Here is an 18,140-nt window from a genome sequence, read left to right as displayed (position 1 = left end):
GCAACTACTCGTATTTGTACGATTTGATTTTCATGAAGTTAAAGAGTTTTTGTTAAAAATGTGAAGAGCATTTTTAATACAATAAATGAGTATATAATATGATCAAAATAGGCGTTCCTTGGTCAAAGTGTATTGGTGTTTGTACAGATGGAGCAAAAGCTATGTCAGAAAAATTGACAGGGCTATCAGCAAAAATAAAGAAAGTTGCTCCTGAATGCATGAAAGTACACATTGCATCATGCAGCGAGAAAAATTAGCTGCTAAAGGTATGCCGGAAAATATGATCTCCGTTTCATCACATGCTACGAAAGTTATTAACTTCATAAAGGCTAGGGCTCTTAATTCAAGGTTATTCTCCTTGATGTGTGAAGATATGTGTGGCAAGTTCAAAACTCTTCTGTTGCATATAGAAGTGAGATGGTTATCTCGAGGGAAAATTTTCACCTGTCTCTTCCAACTAACGTCAGAAGTTTTAATGCTTTGAACTGAAAAAAATAATGACATGAAAAGCTTGTTCTGTGATGAAGAATGATTTTCAAGATTGGCGTATCTAGCTGACAATTTTGACAGACTCAACACGTTGACCATGGGTCTTTAGGGAGCAAACACAACACCCATCACAGCCAATGAGAAAATAAACTTTCAAGAAAAACTTGGTTCTTTAATGTTCTTAAATACAGGGAAATAATGTTTCTGCATTTCCTAGGCTGTCATCGTTTTTTGAAGAAAACAAAATATCTGCAATACCAGATTTGGTTGCTGACATAATTCTTCACTTGGAATCTTGTCAAGAAAGTTGTAATAAATGTTTCTCTGAATATTATTTCAAACTTGACAGGATCAGAAATCCTTTTGCAGGAACCTCACCAAATGAGTTGGAATTACAAGAAATATTCATCGATCTAAGAGAAGACAATTCTATGAAGGACAATTTTAAAGAGGAATCCTTAATTGACTTCTGGATCTGGTGCAAATCCGAGTATCCAATGCTCTTCTGGCAAGCTACGCTGTTTTTAATGTCATTTGTCACTAGTTACTTATGTGAAACTGGTTTTTCTGAACTATTGTATACATAAATAAATATAGAAATAGACTACCTAGTGTAAATATTTTACTAAAAAATTAGGAATTGGGGGGGGGGGACTTCCTTAAATTCCATGCCCCCGGTGTTTAGTGGTACGCCAAAATCTTCAAAATATTTCAGGTGGTACGCAGTTGTTAAAAGGTTGGGAACCCCTGATGTATGGTATTAATATTTTCCTCGTATTATTTATTGTGAATGCTATAGGATTCCGTTCTAAGTTGTTGTGTTTCATTCGATATGAATGAGTCAGATTAAATTAAATTATTAGAAGAATTTTTTTACCAAGCAACAACATTTTTGTTTAATTTAGTAATATTTTGTATTTTATAACGACGTCCCAGGTGGAAGTCCAAACGGCAATAAAATCATTTTTTAAGTTAAATTGTGGCTTATTTCACATTTAGAATAATAAATTAATGTTTTTGTACTAATAATTCTTTAAGTTGTAATAATAATATTTCTTTAAATTATTAGGCAAGGAGTCGCTTTACAATGTCTTGGTAGGCATGGTGATGCTTTGGCAGCTTTTAGCCAAGGATTGGCGCAGGATCCTACGTCTCAACAACTTCTTTCCGGTTTGGTAGAGGCTTCTATTAAATCTCCACTTAGGCACAATCTGGAGCCCACCTTGGAACAGCTTGAGGTGATGAAACTAGATCAAAGTCCGTTTGTACTAATTTCGGTAGTAGGACAAGTAAGTGTACTTTGAATTTGGCATTAAAATATTTCAAATAATAATCTAATATTTTATTTATTTTATTTAATATGCTCTATAGGCCTTGTAAGCCTAGGGCTTTACAACTTAACAATTACAATTTTACATAATACAAATGATAATATTTACTTATGTCTTATATTATATTATATAATTTGATTTAATGTCTATGTAAAAATTGCTGCACTATGTTTCTCCACTGTATCCTATTTTTCGCTTTCTCTTTCCAGTCTGTAATTTCTATCGATCCTATATCTTCTTGAAACTTTTCGTGCCATCTTTTTCTTGGTCTACCTCGTCTCCTTGTCCCAGCTAGTCTTCTTAACAGTATCTTCTTTGGCATTCTTGCCCATCTGATTCTTTGTGCCTTTGTGTATCTTGTTATAATTGGTTCCTTGTAAAGCATCCTTAATTCTTGATTAGTTCTTCTTTGCCAACCGTCTGCCGTATTTTTTCCCTCGAAAATAGTCCTCAGTACCTTGCGTTCCCACCTCTCTATCAATTCTTCTTCTGTTGTGTTTAGTACCCATGTCTCACATCCGTAGTTGACTGTTGCTCTTATTACAGTTTGGTGTATTCTGATTTTCTTCTTTCTTGATAAGTAATTTGACTTTAATAATTTTTTTTAAACTGCTGACCTTTCGGTTTCCTTTAGCTATCCTGTGCTTTAGTTCATTTTGCTCGTGTCCATTTTCATCTATTATGGCACCTAGATATGTAAAGTGCTTTACTCGTTTAAATTTATATTATTTTCCATCGAACGCTGTTAACTTTAGCATATCTTCATGTTCTCTGTCTGTGTTGCCTAGCACCATATACTTCGTCTTTTCTTCATTTATTTCTAGACCCAATTTTTTTGCCTTTCTGACTAATTCTGCTCATGATTTTCTTTAATTCGGTATTAGTTTTTGCTAGCAGTGCAAGGTCGTCGGCGTAGGCCATGCATTGATGCTCGTTACGGTAGATAGTTTCTTGTGTTTCTATTCTGCTGTTCCTTACAATTGTTTCCAAAACTAGATTAAATAACACAGTTGATAGAGGGTCACCTTGTCTAGTTGTCATAGAGTTTGTAGTTAAAAAAGGACTTAGACGAGGATACAAATAACAGGCAGGAAAGAACTAGAAGATTCTCTACGGACAAGGTATACTTGTTTTACTTATTTGCATTGGACTTTCTATAATGTAACATAAAGTTCGTTGTAAATATATTAAGAAGATATCAACAAAATGGCAGATAGCCTACTATCTGTAGCAAAACAAATAATATATCCAAAAAGGATAAAAAAGAATATAAATAGAGAAGAGAGTAACTAAGTTGCTCTTAATGCTAATTGCTATTTAAGTTGCAGAACATCATAATATATGAGGAATATTCAGAAAGAGATAAATGAGAGATATTATCCTATTTTTCTTCTTTGAGTATCGTGCCCAAATTTTCCATGACAATTTGCCGATATTGTTCTCGATATTGCGACATCTAACAATTCATCTGCTGATAAGCCAATCCACTGACGAAGGTTTTGGAGCCATGGATATTTCTTCCTACCAATTCCTCTTTTTCCTGGATCTCTTTCGTTGTGTACTAACTGCAGTATCCAGTATTTGCTACCGCTGATTATATGCCTCCGATATTTAAGTTTTCTCTTTTTTATCACCTTCGTCGAGTCACCTTCGCCTTGACCTATCCTGTTCAATACTTTTATGTTTGAAATGCGTTGAACTCATGATATTTTGAACATTCTACGATATGACCGCATCTCGAAGGCTTCTAATTTGTTTATATTAACCTTCATCCAGGTTTCCTTCTTGATTGCATATACTAGTAATACAGGATACACATATCAGTTTAGGAACTTGATTCTTAGTTGTAAGGTCATCTGAGAATTGCACAGTATGCATCTAATTTTTATAAATGCTTCTTTTGCAATTTCCATACGAGATTTAATTTCTTCATCAGGATTTAGTGTCTCGTTTATCCGACATTTTAGGTAACTTTTGGTTAACTTTTGTAATCGGCTCATTGTTGACAATTAGTTGCATAGGCCAACATCTTGTTTACTAACTACACGTAACTTTGTCTTTGAAGTGTTTATGCCAAGTCCTTTATTGAAACATTCTCTAGTGACTCGATCTATAAGGAATTGAATACCTTCTATACTTTCAGCCATGATTGCTGTATTGCTTACATATCTGATGTTGTTAATAGTTTCTCCCCCAATTTCCGAATACATGTAAACAAAGTTGGGGATAACACACAACTTTGTCTGACACCTCTTTGGATGAAAAGTTCGTCTGCTTCTTTGCTGTCTACCAGAAAATAGATTCTTGATTTCAATATAGATGTAAACGTCTCAGATCTTTATCATCTATTCCAATCATATCTAGATACTCACACAGCCTACCATGTTGGATCCTTTTTTTTTGAGTGAATTTGATGGCCTTGGCCGAGCCAATTAGCCAGACATTTTGTTATTTTAAAAACAAACAAATTTGATTTTTCAATCAGAGGAATTTTTTCTGTATTTCTAACTCTAAATACATAACAAACTAACATTATTATCTACAATTATTATCTAAATAATACTCTATTTTGGTTGTTCATTTTTTTTTTGTAAATTTTTATTTTTTTTTGTATTTTTTTTGCATTTTTTTTATATTGTTAATTTGTTTTTTTTTATTAATTTTTTTATTGTTATTTTTTATAAATTGTTTTTTTTGTACTACGCTAAGACGTAAACCCGATTCATCCTCGCGGAGGTTTACATCTTCTTAGTTTTTTTTTTGCTTATGTTGGACCCTATCAAACGCCTTTTTAATATAAGGCATAGGGGAACATGGGTAACAATGAGACACTTTTTTTCTGAGCTTAATATTTTAAAAACTAAGGCAAATAATATTTACTTTTTGAGTGTTACACGATGGTATAAGTATCTCCAAATAATTTTGAATAGAATATAATGCAAATAATGATAAATAATAAAAGTACAACAAATATACTATCAAAATGTCATTTGTCTCATTGTTACCCATACCGGAGGTACAATGATACACTATTTGAAAAGTGAAATTTTTTATGCAAAACATTAGGAAAATACTGAAACACTACATCAAATGTTTAATTATTTATTTTAAAACATTAGCATGAGCTAAAACTAATAATAATATAAGAAAAACCTAGATAAACATGCATTTTACTGAATATTAGAACTGAACAAAATAATAATAAAATAAGAAAAACAAAAACATTAATTTTTCTTCATTCCAGAAATAAACAAACTAAACCTTATTGTAATATAGGAAAAACATAAACATTATTTTTACTGAATATTCAAATTAAACTTAATTTCAAATGAATAAAAAGCGTTTTCTCGTTTTGTTTTGTCGTAGTTAACAGGACATGGCAAAATCATTGTTATGTCTTTTTTCGAAACTGTAGCAATATCCTGAATATTTGGAAAATAAAAATTTCCATCGACTTTGGTGCTTTTCCTTAAAAAGCTTAACTCGAATTCACTTTCATTCCTATTTGCTGATAATATTTTTCCTACGTAATATATCTTTTTGCTTTTAATGTTCTCTGGAGAAAATTCTACCAGAACGTAATCCCCAGAGCAAGGATTTCTTTCTAACTTTTCGAATGCTGTTGGATCTAATTCAGGCATAAAATTGTCAGATGAAGCATCAGAATGCCATTCATCTGCCTTATTTTCCTCATTGTCACTCTCTTGAATTTTCCTTTTGACGGCGACCTTTTTTTGTTTTTGAACCGTATTTTGCCTCTTATTATATTTTTCCTCTAGCTCACGTTTTTCTGGGGTATCGGTGGGAATCATACTCCTACCTCTCTTTCTTTCTTTCCTTGTTAATTTTCTCTCCTGGGCTTTGGGATATCCTATAATTTGTTGAGGGCTTCTAAACGCTTGGATATCAGCCACATGTTCAGTATCATCATCATTTACTTGATGTTATTTTGAGGTTGACGGTTCAGATTCAGGACATGGCAGGTCTGTAACGGCACATGGTAAATAGTCTAGTTCTGTAAAAATATCTTTATCGTATGGAAAGATACCACATTTGTTAAATGCCGATATAATATTCTGCGGAGTTAAAGCTTTTTCAAAAGCTATTCCTACAAAAGCTGCAACCTTATATTATATGGATACCGGTTTTCCAGGACGCTGCATTAACCAGCTATCTACGGCGGCGTTGTAAGCCAAACTAAATGGCTTGAAGACTCCTACATCCAGAGGTTGCAACTTGTTCGTTGAATGCGGAGGAAAAGTTACAATCGTAACTCCATTTTCTTTAGCCAGATTCAAGACCTCTGTTCCTCTGAAAAGCTCCCTTTGTCTGATTTCCTAGAAGGATTTCGCGGCATTTTTTCACAAAAAAACCTAAAAAATAAGTTAAAAATGAAGATAAAAATAATTTACAATATGGGGTACAATGAGACATGTCTCATTGTTACCCAACACGCAATGTCTCATTGTTACCCAAAAGACCTTTACAACAACAAAAAATAATTTTCACCTAACCTTAAATCGAATCAATCGAAAAAATCTCTATTCATCAAATAATAAGGCTTTGCATATTATCAATTCGCCAAAAAAATGAAAGAAAACGTGGTTTTCGTTAAAAATGAAAAAATACGTACCTTAAAAAAAAAAAAGAATGTGTGTGTACTTTGTACGCACATAAGAAGTTATACTTCTATTATGTATATGATTTAAACGAAATTAATATACTTTTTATTTATATTTTATTTAAATATTAAACTAATTTATACTTACTACTTCTCAAACATTTTTATTAAAACAGTGCCGAAAATTAAAATAATAAAAGAATAAAACACACACAAACACATTAAAAATGCCACAAATGATTTCTGAACATTAATTGTCGGAAATTTTTTTAACTAAATACGTATTTTCTGAAAATAAAATGATATAATAAATATACTTACAATCATAAAATGTATAAAAAAAAATAAATGTTTTTATTGGGATTCGAACCAGCTATCAGCGCGGTTGGTATATTGGGGTTCATTCGCCTTAAACGCTTATGCGTCATTATGTGCGAAGATCGACTAACTAAACGGATTAAGTTTTTGAAATTTTTGAATTAAATTAAATTATTTTGATTTTGAATTGAAATGATTTAGAATTGCAAAAATACAATAAAACATAGAGTAAGAAAACAATATATTAGGTGAACATTGATAGAAATTTTGATGGTAATCAAATTATGTAAATAAAAGTATTACATACTATGTATTTTGGTAGGTTCAAATAGGTAGGTACCTATGATACATTTACAATTATTACGTACCTGTTGCTTTTAAAAACTATTTAAATGTCACTACAATTATAAACTTTTTTGTTTCTCTCCTCACAACAATAAAACTAATATATTATACATTTGTTTACCTTCATATTGAACAATTATTTATTATTGACAGATCATATCAGAGCCCGCGCGCATGCGCGCAGATCAATATAAATTCACCCTCAATCTCAATCGCGCCTAAAGAAGTATAACTTCTAAAAGAATTGGTCAAATATCGACACTCGCTGCCGATCCTGGTGGTCCTTATATAAAAGCTAAAGCGCGCATGCCAAAATATTGACGAAAAAGTCGTACAGGCACCCAGAAATACAGGTGTCTCATTGTTCTTCGTGTCTCATTGTTACCCATGTTCCCTACGTAAATTAGTTTCTGTACTTCTCATGATCTTTGAAGTAATGCTAGTACTGTGAACAAATTTTCCCTTGTTTCCAATCCTTCTCTGAAGCCGAATTATTTGTTTCCCGTTGTTTCTTCACATCTCTGTTTAATTTTGTAAATAATTATTTTTAGAAGCAGTTTGAGAGAGAATCATGAGACTAATAAGCTCAAATTTATTTATTTAGCGTATGGCTTAAGTGCATCACAGAATATATTTAGATTTATGCATTATACAATGCATCACAAACATATTATGTCCAGTTTTTTATATATTCGATTGACCCTTCGGTTGCCATTACAAAGTCTATAGGGTCGCCTGTGTATGCTCTGCGTGGGCAGTCCTGAACAATGTGTCTGATCGTCTGTTTTGCAGCGCCGCAGTCACAAGAAGGCGAGGGAAGTTTACCTCATCTGTAGAGGGTGTCGGCGCATCTTCCACAGTTTGTTAATTCGATTAAGGGCTGCCCAAATCTTATGGGGACGTTCAAATTCGCTAGGTTTTCCTATGCTGTCCGGTAGACTATGGTAATGCGGATCTCTTACTTTCCCAATCTTCTCTCCATCGGGTATTTAAGTCAAAGTTGGATTGCTGCAGCGCTTGAGCAGATTGTAGAGGGGGTAACCTGGATCGAAGACGGTTTCCAAGAATATCGGGGATGTCGTTGTGGACTAGAAACTGGCGACTGGCCATTATTTTGTTATATTTTTTAACCAATGCATGTTCGCGGCGTAGGTTGGGTGGTGCTATATTACTAAGGGTCGGTAGCCACATTGTAGGGGTGGGCTTAATTGTGCCTGTTATCATACGCATAGCACGGTTTAGTTGGATGTCGACCAGGTGGGTGTGCCTACTATTTAGCCAGACTGGTGCACAGTATTCTGCCACCGGATATATCAGGCCAAGAGCAGAGGATCTTAAAGTTGATGCTGTGGACACCCATGTAGTGCCGCAGAGTTTCTGTATTATATTGTTGCGTGTTTTCAATTTTGCTGCTGTTTTCGTCAGGTGTTCTCTGAATGTGAGCGTTCTGCCTAAAGTAACCCCAAGGTATTTCGGGCATTTATTGCGTTTCAACAGATTGTTATTAAAATACACTCGCAATTCTCTGTTTGCCAGCTCAAAGTCTTTACGTGATGATATATTAGGTTTTTTTGGAAGTGGAATACATGCAGACTCCAACCATATTTGTGGCATTATTCTAGTTTCGTATATGTAGTTATAAATGTTTGTTAGTTCTGAGCCATTGTCGTTATCTAGAAGTTTGAGCCAGTCGGACAGTAGGTATTTAGTCAGGACTTGGAGATTTTCCATTTTTGCTTTGTTTGATGGCTTTCTTTAGTTCCGCTTTTCTAGTTTCCGCTACTAAAATTATCGTCAGAAATATGAAATTTAACAAAAAAAATCTAAGACGAGTAGTACCTAGTCGAATGGAAAGGTAAAAGTAAAACTTAGAAAAGTCGCAAACATAATAGAAGATGGATTGAAGATGTATACTTAACATGAGCCGGACATACATATTTACGTAGGAAGGCAACTGAAAATATGTTACAGTAGTTAAATATGTAGTTTATATATTTTGTTTTACTATTTTAGGAACTCTTAGCAGCTGGCTTATACCATTCGGCAGTAACTGTTTTGGAGTCAGCTCTAAGAATTGGATCGTGCTCACTAAAACTGCGTGGTTCTGTATTCAGCGCATTAAGCTCAGCCCATTGGGCTTTGAACCAACTGGATCAGGCGATAGGGTATGTTTTCTTTTATTCTCACGAGTTTTTCAATAAACGTGCAAACTATTGATCACAAGAAGATATTTGACATGGTCTAGTTTCGATAGTCGTCTAAAGGCTCTGGAGAGATTAGGAAATGCCAAAAGGTCTTAATCTCGATGAAGGAAAAATCCGAATCTGCACCTCCACGCGGTAGAGGACGGGCAACATCAATTTTGATGGCTAACGCAGATAGGGACCGAGTGATTGCCGGTATAAGCAATCCCCCACTTACCGACCAACGTCTTCGGGCGGACGAGTTGGTAGGTGGTAGGGCACTCTTTTGTCCTGGGGCTGAGAAACCGGCCCCAAAGGCGGAAGAATTAATGGTTTGGTCAACGGCATAAGAATATAGAAGGCAACGAGAAACCACTATATTAAAGATCCATATGGATATCTCTAGTACAATTATAATGGCTGTACAACTCAATACCAATTCGCATACTGATCATGGACATCGGAGACCAAGATCCGGCAAGAGAGGTTATTCCCATGACCACAGTGCTTCCTAGGTCGTTAATATGCAAAATCCCTGTGAAATACCCAATAACACACCTTTAAGAAAAATCCAGACGAATTGTCTGAAGAGGATATCCACTTGGAACGTTAGGACGATGGCTCAATCAGGAAAAATCCAATGCGCAGTCAAAGAAATGGAACGCATGAAAATAGATATAATGGGCACAAGCGAAATGAGGTGGCCTGATTCAAGTTATTGTGACATAGAAGACTACAGAGTATACTACTCAGGATCAGAAAATGGTAAATATGAAAATGGAGTTGGAATTATCACGCATAAAAGTATAGCCAAACATGTCAACAACTTCATACGAGTGAACGATAGAATCCTCCTGTTACAAATAAATACGTCACCGGTGAACACAAACATCATACAAGTCTATGCACCCACAGCGTGATGAAAAATATCAGAATTCTACAAACAAATAAGCAACCTTATAAGAGATATACCGAGACACGAACTCCTTATAGTCATGGGAGAATTCAATGCGAAAATAGGTAACGGAAAAGAAGGGCAACATATTGGTCCACATAGATTAGGAGAGAGAAATCAACGCGGAGAAACAATGAGTATCTTTGCAGCTGAGCATGATTTAATCGTGCTAAACACATTTTACAAACTACCACCTAGACGCCTGTATACGTGGAAATCACCTAGAGACAACGGAAAAGACGTTATTATTAGAAATCAAATAGACTATATGCTTGTTAACAAAAGATATCGAAATAGTTTTAACAGTGTTAAAACCTACCCAGGTGCTGATATTCAATCTGACCACAATCCTTTAGTGGGCGTGTATAGAACCAAGTTAAAGAAAATACGCGGAAAAACTGTAAAAAAACATGACATGAGAAAACTGAAATGTAACGAAGTAAAAGAAATAGTCGGCAAAACATTAAATAGAAAATTTAAAGAAATCGATAATACAACGGAATGCACAGAAGATAAGATAAAATCCCTTAATAAAACGATAGACGACATTAAAGACAATTTTATGAAGAACGAAGAAGGTAAGAGTAAGACATGGATGACGACAGAGATTCTGCAACTAATGGAAGAAAGAAGGAAAAAACAAGAACGATAACTCCATGTATAAAATATTACAGCGAGAGATACAGAGAAAGATCAGAGAAGCTAAACAGAAAGAACTGGAGAAAAAATGCCAAGAAATCGAAATTCTTCAAAGTAAATACGACGACTTCAACGTGCATAAGAAGGTAAGAGAAATTACAGGCAAATGTTAAAACAGAAGAATAAATAAACTTTTTAATGACAATGGAGAGATAATCGTGGATAAAGGGAGTATCAATGATACCTGGAAAAATTACATACGAAATTTATTTTTTGATGAGAGGGAGAACCAGTCCCCAATACCTACGGAAACAGGACCACCTATACTAGTGGCAGAAATAAGAACAGCCATAATATCACTAAAAGAAGGTAGAGCCCCAGGACCAGACGAAGTACAGTCTGAATTTCTTAAACTTCTTGATGATGAATCTTTAAGAATACTATGTAAAATCTTCAATAATATCTATGACACAGGCAATATTCCAAAAGATTGGCTAGTTTCAGAATTTATTACCTTACCAAAGAAACAGGGAGCAAAAAAGTGCGGAGAATATAGACTAATAAGTCTAATGAGCCATACATTGAAACTTTTTCTTAAAATTATACCTCGTAGAATATACAAGCTCTGCGAAGAGAGAATACAAGACACACAGTTTGGATTCATGAAAGGCGTAGGTACACGAGATGCACTGTTTAGTCTACAGGTATTATTTCAAAGATGCAGAGATATGACTTGCGATATTTACACCTGCTTTGTGGACTACCAAAAAGCATTTGATACAGTTCAACACCGAAAAATGATGGATGTTCTAATAAAAGCCCAAATGGATGATAAAGATCGGCGTATAATACAAAATTTATACTGGAACCAATCAGCCACAATAAGAACGAATCTTGGAGGTGAACCAACGGAAGCGATCCAGATTCTACGAGGCGTTAGACAAGGTTGTATACTTTCACCCATATTATTTAATCTATATTCAGAGGAAATATTTAGTGCCTTGGAAAATTGCGAACATGGAATACTTCTAAATGGAGAACGCCTAAACAACATCCGCTATGCAGACGACACCGTTATTTTTGCAGACAGTTTGAACAGTTTACAGCAACTAATAAACAAAGTAAATGAAGTAAGTGAAAGATTTGGACTTCAAGTAAATATAACAAAAACTAAATTTATGATCATCAGCAAAAATAAAATTAGAGACGCCCAACTACTTATCAATAATACTCCAGTGGACCGAGTAAAACAGTATAACTATCTTGGAACAATAGTAAATGAACAATGGGATCACTCACAGGAAATAAAATGTAGAATAGAGAAGGCTAGGAGTGCATTCAATAATATGGCCAAACTCTTTAAAAGCCACAACCTTAATCTGGAGATAAAAGTAAGGCTCCTACGATGTTATATCTTCTCGATATTGTATTATGGAGTTGAATCCTGGACACTAACTGAAGCAGTGGAGAAAAAACTTGAAGCCTTCGAGATGTGGCTATACAGGCGAATCCTAAGGATATCATGAACTTACAAAATAACCAGCGAGACCGTATTACGAAGAGTGGGCAAAGAAAGAGAGATGATGTATACAATTAAAAGGAGAAAGTTAGAATATCTCGGATACATAATGAGAAACGGCACCAAATACAGATTACTGAAGGTAATCCATCAAGGTAAAGTATTCGGAAAGCGAGGAATTGGGAGAAGAAGAATATCATGGTTAAAGAACCTGAGGAAATGGTTCTCCACAACAACAACTAATCTATTTAAAGCATCAGTTAATAAAATAATTATAGCCAGAATGATCGCCAATATTCGAAACGAATAAGCACTAAAAGAAGAAGAAGTTTCGATAGTATTTCATTTATTTAAAGTTTTTTGACACCATTTTATACTTTTTATGCTTTTATATATGTTTATTTGAATTAGTTTTAATTTTTTTTCTAGCTATATGCAGCAAGATCTTGCAATAGCGAAAAGCTTAGGCGATACTTCTGGCGAGTGTAGGGCCCACGGAAATTTAGGTTCGGCGTATTTCAGTCAAGGATCCTATAAGGAAGCTTTGACAGCTCATAGATATCAGCTAGTACTAGCCATGAAATGTAAAGTAAGTACTTTTTCATTTATTATTAGTTGTTCTTCTTCTGCTTCCTCTTTATAAGCAATTCTGTTTGTTCATTGGTGAATTGATACCTCCATGGAAGGTTGTCACTTTATCTTTGGAGCGGTCAGCCGATACTTCTACCGATTGGTGATTTATCTCTTGCTATGTTGATCACACGTGTCTCCCCCATTCTGCGCAAGTGGCTATTCCATTATTTTTTATATTTATTGTCCATTCGTTTATACACTGTAGTCTCATCTCTGCCGTTTCCAGTAGTCTTTGTGTTATGGCTGTATCGGGTCTTGTTTCTGATGCATATGTCATTATTGGTCTTACACTGGGTTTACAAACTCTTGACTTCATCCTTCATCTCAGTGTTAATATGTCGGTTTCGCCATACAGTGTTTTAAAGACTAGCCAGTCTATTTGGTTCTTGTACTTGATTTCCCACTTCTTTGTCCAGGTTTCCTTAGTTTGACAATGTAATTCCAAGGTATTTTATTTCGATTACTTGTTCAATACTGATATCATCAATTTCTATTATACAGCTGATTGGTTCTTTACTGATTACTGTTGTTTTAGTTTTCTAAGATGAAATTATCATATTGAATTCTTTTGCTCTTATGTTAAATCTGTGGACTAATTTTTGCAGACTATCTTCATCTTTTGCTATCAATATTGCATCGTCTGCGTAACAGAGTATTTTTACTTCTTTGTTTCCCATTCTGTATCCTCTTCATTTGTTGACGCTTTTGATGATTTCGATTATATTGAGGAGTGTAAGACTCAATGAGTCTCTCTGTCTTATTCCGCTGCTTATTTTCAAATGTTCTGTAAGTTGTCCATCTATTCTAACTTCCATTTTGTTGTTTTGGTCGATGTTTTCAAAAGTGTTTATGATATCTAGAGGGACTTCCTATTATACAGAAAATGGATTCTATCTTTGAGTTTTACTCTGTCAAATGCTTTCTTTAAGTCAATCAGATATAAAAATGCTGATCTGTTATATTCTAGTGATTACTGAGTAATTTGCTTTATGACGAATATTGTATCTGTACACGATCTTCCAGTAAGAAAACCCTGTTGCTCATCAACTAAACTTATTCTCTGATTCAATAGTTCTTGTAGAATTTTAGTTGTAAGTTTTGGGGTAGTATTTAACAAGTAGAAGTTTGTCCTTCTTTGAATGGTAGAAATAGTTCGCTCGTTCTCCATTCTTCCGGTATTTTATTGTGTTTTATGACTTTGTTAATTAACGTTGTTAATTGTTCTGTCATTGCTGCTCGACAATATTTCAGTATTCGTTTGGTATACCGTCCTTACCTGCAGCTTTTCTGTTCTTCAGCTTTTCAAGTGGTCAACACCTCATTTTTTAGTAATTTCTGGTGTTTCCGGTCCTAGTTTCATTTGTTCTTCCTTTGCCTAGAGCTTTTTTAGATAATCAATCCATGTCATCATCATCATTCTCTTTGCCTTATCCCTATGCAGGGTCGGCTTCCCTAATTGCATTTCTCCACACAAGTCTATCTTGGGTCATATCAATATTAATACCCTTTACCAACATGTCCTGCCTAATCGTCTCCCCCCCCACGTCTTCTTTGGTCTTCCTCCCCTACTCCTTCCAGGAATCTGCACTTCAGAAATTTTTCGTATTGGGTGATTAACGTCTCGACGTTGAACATGACCAAACCATCTCAACCTATGCTCTCTCATTTTGGCATCAATTGGTGCCACACCTAGACTTCCCTAATACATATACTCATTTTTAATTTTATCCTTTTTTGTTACTCCACTCATCCATCTAGGCATTCTCATTTCCGCCACATGCATTCGTTGTTCCTCTTTCTTTTTCACTGCCCAACATTCAGTTCCGTACATCATATCCGGTCTTATGGCTGTTTTAGTTTTTATGAGATAGTCAATCCATGTATCCCTTTTTAATAGTTGTTGCAGGTACTGTCTTATAATAATTTAAATACTAATAGACTTACCTTAAATTGACTTAAAGATAATCAATCTAACATAAAAAACTGACAATCTTCTAGGATACACAAGCTGCGGCTGCTGCTTTAACATCTTTAGGTCACGTTTATACTGCCATTGGAGACTACCCCAATGCCTTAGCTTCCCACAAACAATGTGTCCAGTTGGTGAAACAGATGGGTGATAAGTTGCAAGAAGCGAGAGAGATAGGAAATGTAGGGGCCGTGTATTTAGCAATGGGTGATTTTGATTCTGCTGTAGATTGTCACACGCAGCATTTGAGGATTGCCAGGAGGTTAGGAAATCAGGTAAAGTATAATTTTGTCTTGTTTTACGATCTTGTATCTAAATATCAACTTTTTCTTTTTGTGTATTGATAGGTTGAAGAGGCGCGAGCTTACAGCAATTTAGGTTCCAGTCACCATTACAAAAGGAATTTTACTCAGGCTATAGTATATCATGAAAAAGTTTTATACCTTGCTCAAGCTATAGGAGATAAGTAAGGACAACTTTGCTTTTAAAACTTTATAATTTGAATAATTTTATGTATATACTTTTCAGATCTGTAGAGGCAAGGGCCTATGCAGGTTTGGGACATGCTTCAAGATGTGCTGGTGACTATGTTCAAGCAAAACAATGGCATGAAAGACAGCTGGACGTGGCATTAGCTACTAGAGATAAAATCGGGGAAGGAAGAGCTTGCTCAAACTTAGGAATAGTATACCAGTTACTAGGTAAATAAAGGAAAATAATAACTGATATTCTTATAAACTCTATTCAACTTTTAGGGGAATATGATGCTGCTTTGAAGTTACATCAGGCTCATCTAGCCATGGCGAGAAATCTCCAAGATCGGGCTGGTATGGGTCGGGCATATGGCAATATCGGAAACGCTTATTCAGCTGCTGGCTTCTATGAGTCTGCTATTAAGTATCACAAACAAGAACTGACTATAAGTAAAGAGGTACATGATAGAAGTTCCGAAGCTAGTACACATGGGAATTTAGCTGTTGCCTATCAAGCTTTAGGCGCTCACGATATGGCACTACTCCATTATAGAGCGCATTTAGGTATGTTCGAATTAATTTTATATGATTTGTATATATTTTTATGATAACATCAAGTCACTCTATGATCTTCACTGTAATGTAGAGAATACATTTTAATTTATTTTAGTTTCCATTAAAGTCTGACATTTCTAGCAACGCAACAAGACAAACTTTAAAATAATTCTAAAATTTACCTACTGTCTATACTTTACTATTATATACGTATCTAATAATGTTATGATGCGAAAGTGTTATTATTGGCAATTTGACAATATCATAATATCAATATGGTTCACTGTATGCATTTATGGGAAAATATCGTGTATTTACTCTTGTGATCTTTGTTTTTGGAATGTTTTTTGGAAGACGTATCTTATAAACCGGTCGTACTACAGCTAAAGTAGTTAGTTTATTGTATCATCATCATTCAATCTTCGCTTGTCCACTGCTGGACATATATCTCCCTCATAATATTCCATATGATTCGATCTAGTGCCTCTTGCTTCCAATTCCTATGACAACGTTTTAGATCATGAGTCCAACGTGTTAGTTGACGACCTCTGCTTCGTTAGGCATAATCTCTTGATCTCCATTCCAGCATCCGCTTTGTCCATCTGTTATCTGTCCACGTGACCTGCCCAGTTGCATTTGAGTGTTGCTATTTTCTCTACTGCATCAGCCACTCCTGATCATTGTCGTAGCTGGTTTAGTATTATTGTATTATCTTCTATTATTTTTTGATACTCATTTCAGGATTCTGAAACCCTGTACTAGCTTGTACAGATCTGGAGGATGGGTACCGCATGTTTTTGAGGTCACTTGATAGTCTCCGAAAAGTATTAAGTATTTTCTATCTACGATCTAATGTCTAGCAGGCACGCAAGATATGGTTGACTATTGACATGCAAGTCCTCTGCAGAATCTGCAGCGTAAATATCCATAAAATAGTCCCATTGTATTTCATGTGTTCCTTGATTGGCACCTGTCCAGTATGTTATGACTCTGAGTTGATTCTTCCTTGTTTTTTTTGCAGTACTTCGTCCCCATTAGCACAAGTCAGCCCAATATACATTTTTGCATGTGCTTTACCGGGTATCTTATCTCAGTGAGAGTAGTGTATTCTTATTCAGGTTTTTTTGGTCATGAATGGTGTTTTTTTGGCACGTTCAGTGCTGGATCAAAGTATTTTGTAGCTGGTGCTCTTCTGACAAGTAGCTGAGCTCTTTCATCGCCGTTTATTTCCCAATGACCTGAAATCCATACCAGTGTGAGGCTGTTTTGTTCCACCAGTACGGCAGTATGTCGAGTTACTCTGGCCATTTAAATACTATCCTAGAGTCCACCTTGTGGATTCTCCATTGCCGCTTGGATAGTTGTGCATATATCCGCCTCAGTTCGAACGTCCTCATGTTCATTTTTTGCTTACACTTTATCCTCCAGTAACGACTTCTCAGCATGCAGTCCATATATCTGCAGCTTGCTTCGTCTATTCGAGAAATGCATCCATCACCAGCATCACTTCTTAATTTTCCAGAACATACTCTACCGTCTGTACAAGATGATCCTGCTCTATATGCTCTTCGCTTGCCTGCTTTTGATTAATACACCATCCCCAAATAATTAGTTTTAAAAAATGGATTTAAAAGCGAATAACGAATTTTTGTAGTTTGGAAAAAAAATGGATATTTCTTCAGAATAGCAAGATTAACATAAGATATACGAAAAGATGTTTAAACATGAAATTGTAGCTTATTTAATTTCTAAGAACATGGTTTGCAAAAAATTTTTCTAAGGCAAAAATTGAAGTGAAGTGACAATTAAAACTTGTAATAACATGCAAAAACCACCTTTACCAACCATTTCAAAGTCATCTCTTTTTGCGACTGAGGATTTTAAAAAGATTTAAAATTAATAGTTTTATAGATCTTGTAAAAACCTACAAAATTCTGTTTTAACAAACTTTCTAAGATAAAAAATAAAAAAGTTGGTTAAAAAATCAATATATTTTTTTGAAAAAAAAGGAGAAATCCAATTGGAAGTATAATAATGTAAGTTAACGGTGTTTTTAGTCATTGATCTTATTCATTCTTATTTATTTATGTATTATTAAAATCTAGAAGTT

The 18,140-nt window shown here is 34.9% G+C and overlaps 1 protein-coding gene across 3 annotated transcripts in view; it reads left to right on the top strand.

The window, feature by feature from the left end:
- The window catches only part of LOC114342903 (tetratricopeptide repeat protein 28), a 137,846-nt gene that overhangs the window by 46,918 nt on the left and 72,788 nt on the right, over positions 1-18,140 (top strand). For all 3 annotated transcript variants that reach the window (XM_050647164.1, XM_050647165.1, XM_050647163.1), the window contains exons 4-10: positions 1,559-1,778; positions 9,118-9,269; positions 12,830-12,989; positions 15,032-15,277; positions 15,350-15,468; positions 15,531-15,703; positions 15,758-16,039. In XM_050647164.1, coding sequence (XP_050503121.1) covers positions 1,559-1,778; positions 9,118-9,269; positions 12,830-12,989; positions 15,032-15,277; positions 15,350-15,468; positions 15,531-15,703; positions 15,758-16,039 — 1,352 coding nt within the window. The remainder of the gene's footprint in view (positions 1-1,558; positions 1,779-9,117; positions 9,270-12,829; positions 12,990-15,031; positions 15,278-15,349; positions 15,469-15,530; positions 15,704-15,757; positions 16,040-18,140) is intronic.

Source organism: Diabrotica virgifera, chromosome 3 (assembly GCF_917563875.1).
Source record: "Diabrotica virgifera virgifera chromosome 3, PGI_DIABVI_V3a".
Lineage (NCBI taxonomy): Eukaryota > Metazoa > Arthropoda > Insecta > Coleoptera > Chrysomelidae > Diabrotica > Diabrotica virgifera.
Note: the sequence above shows the minus strand (reverse complement) of the source record. Positions and strands in the feature narration are given on the sequence as shown.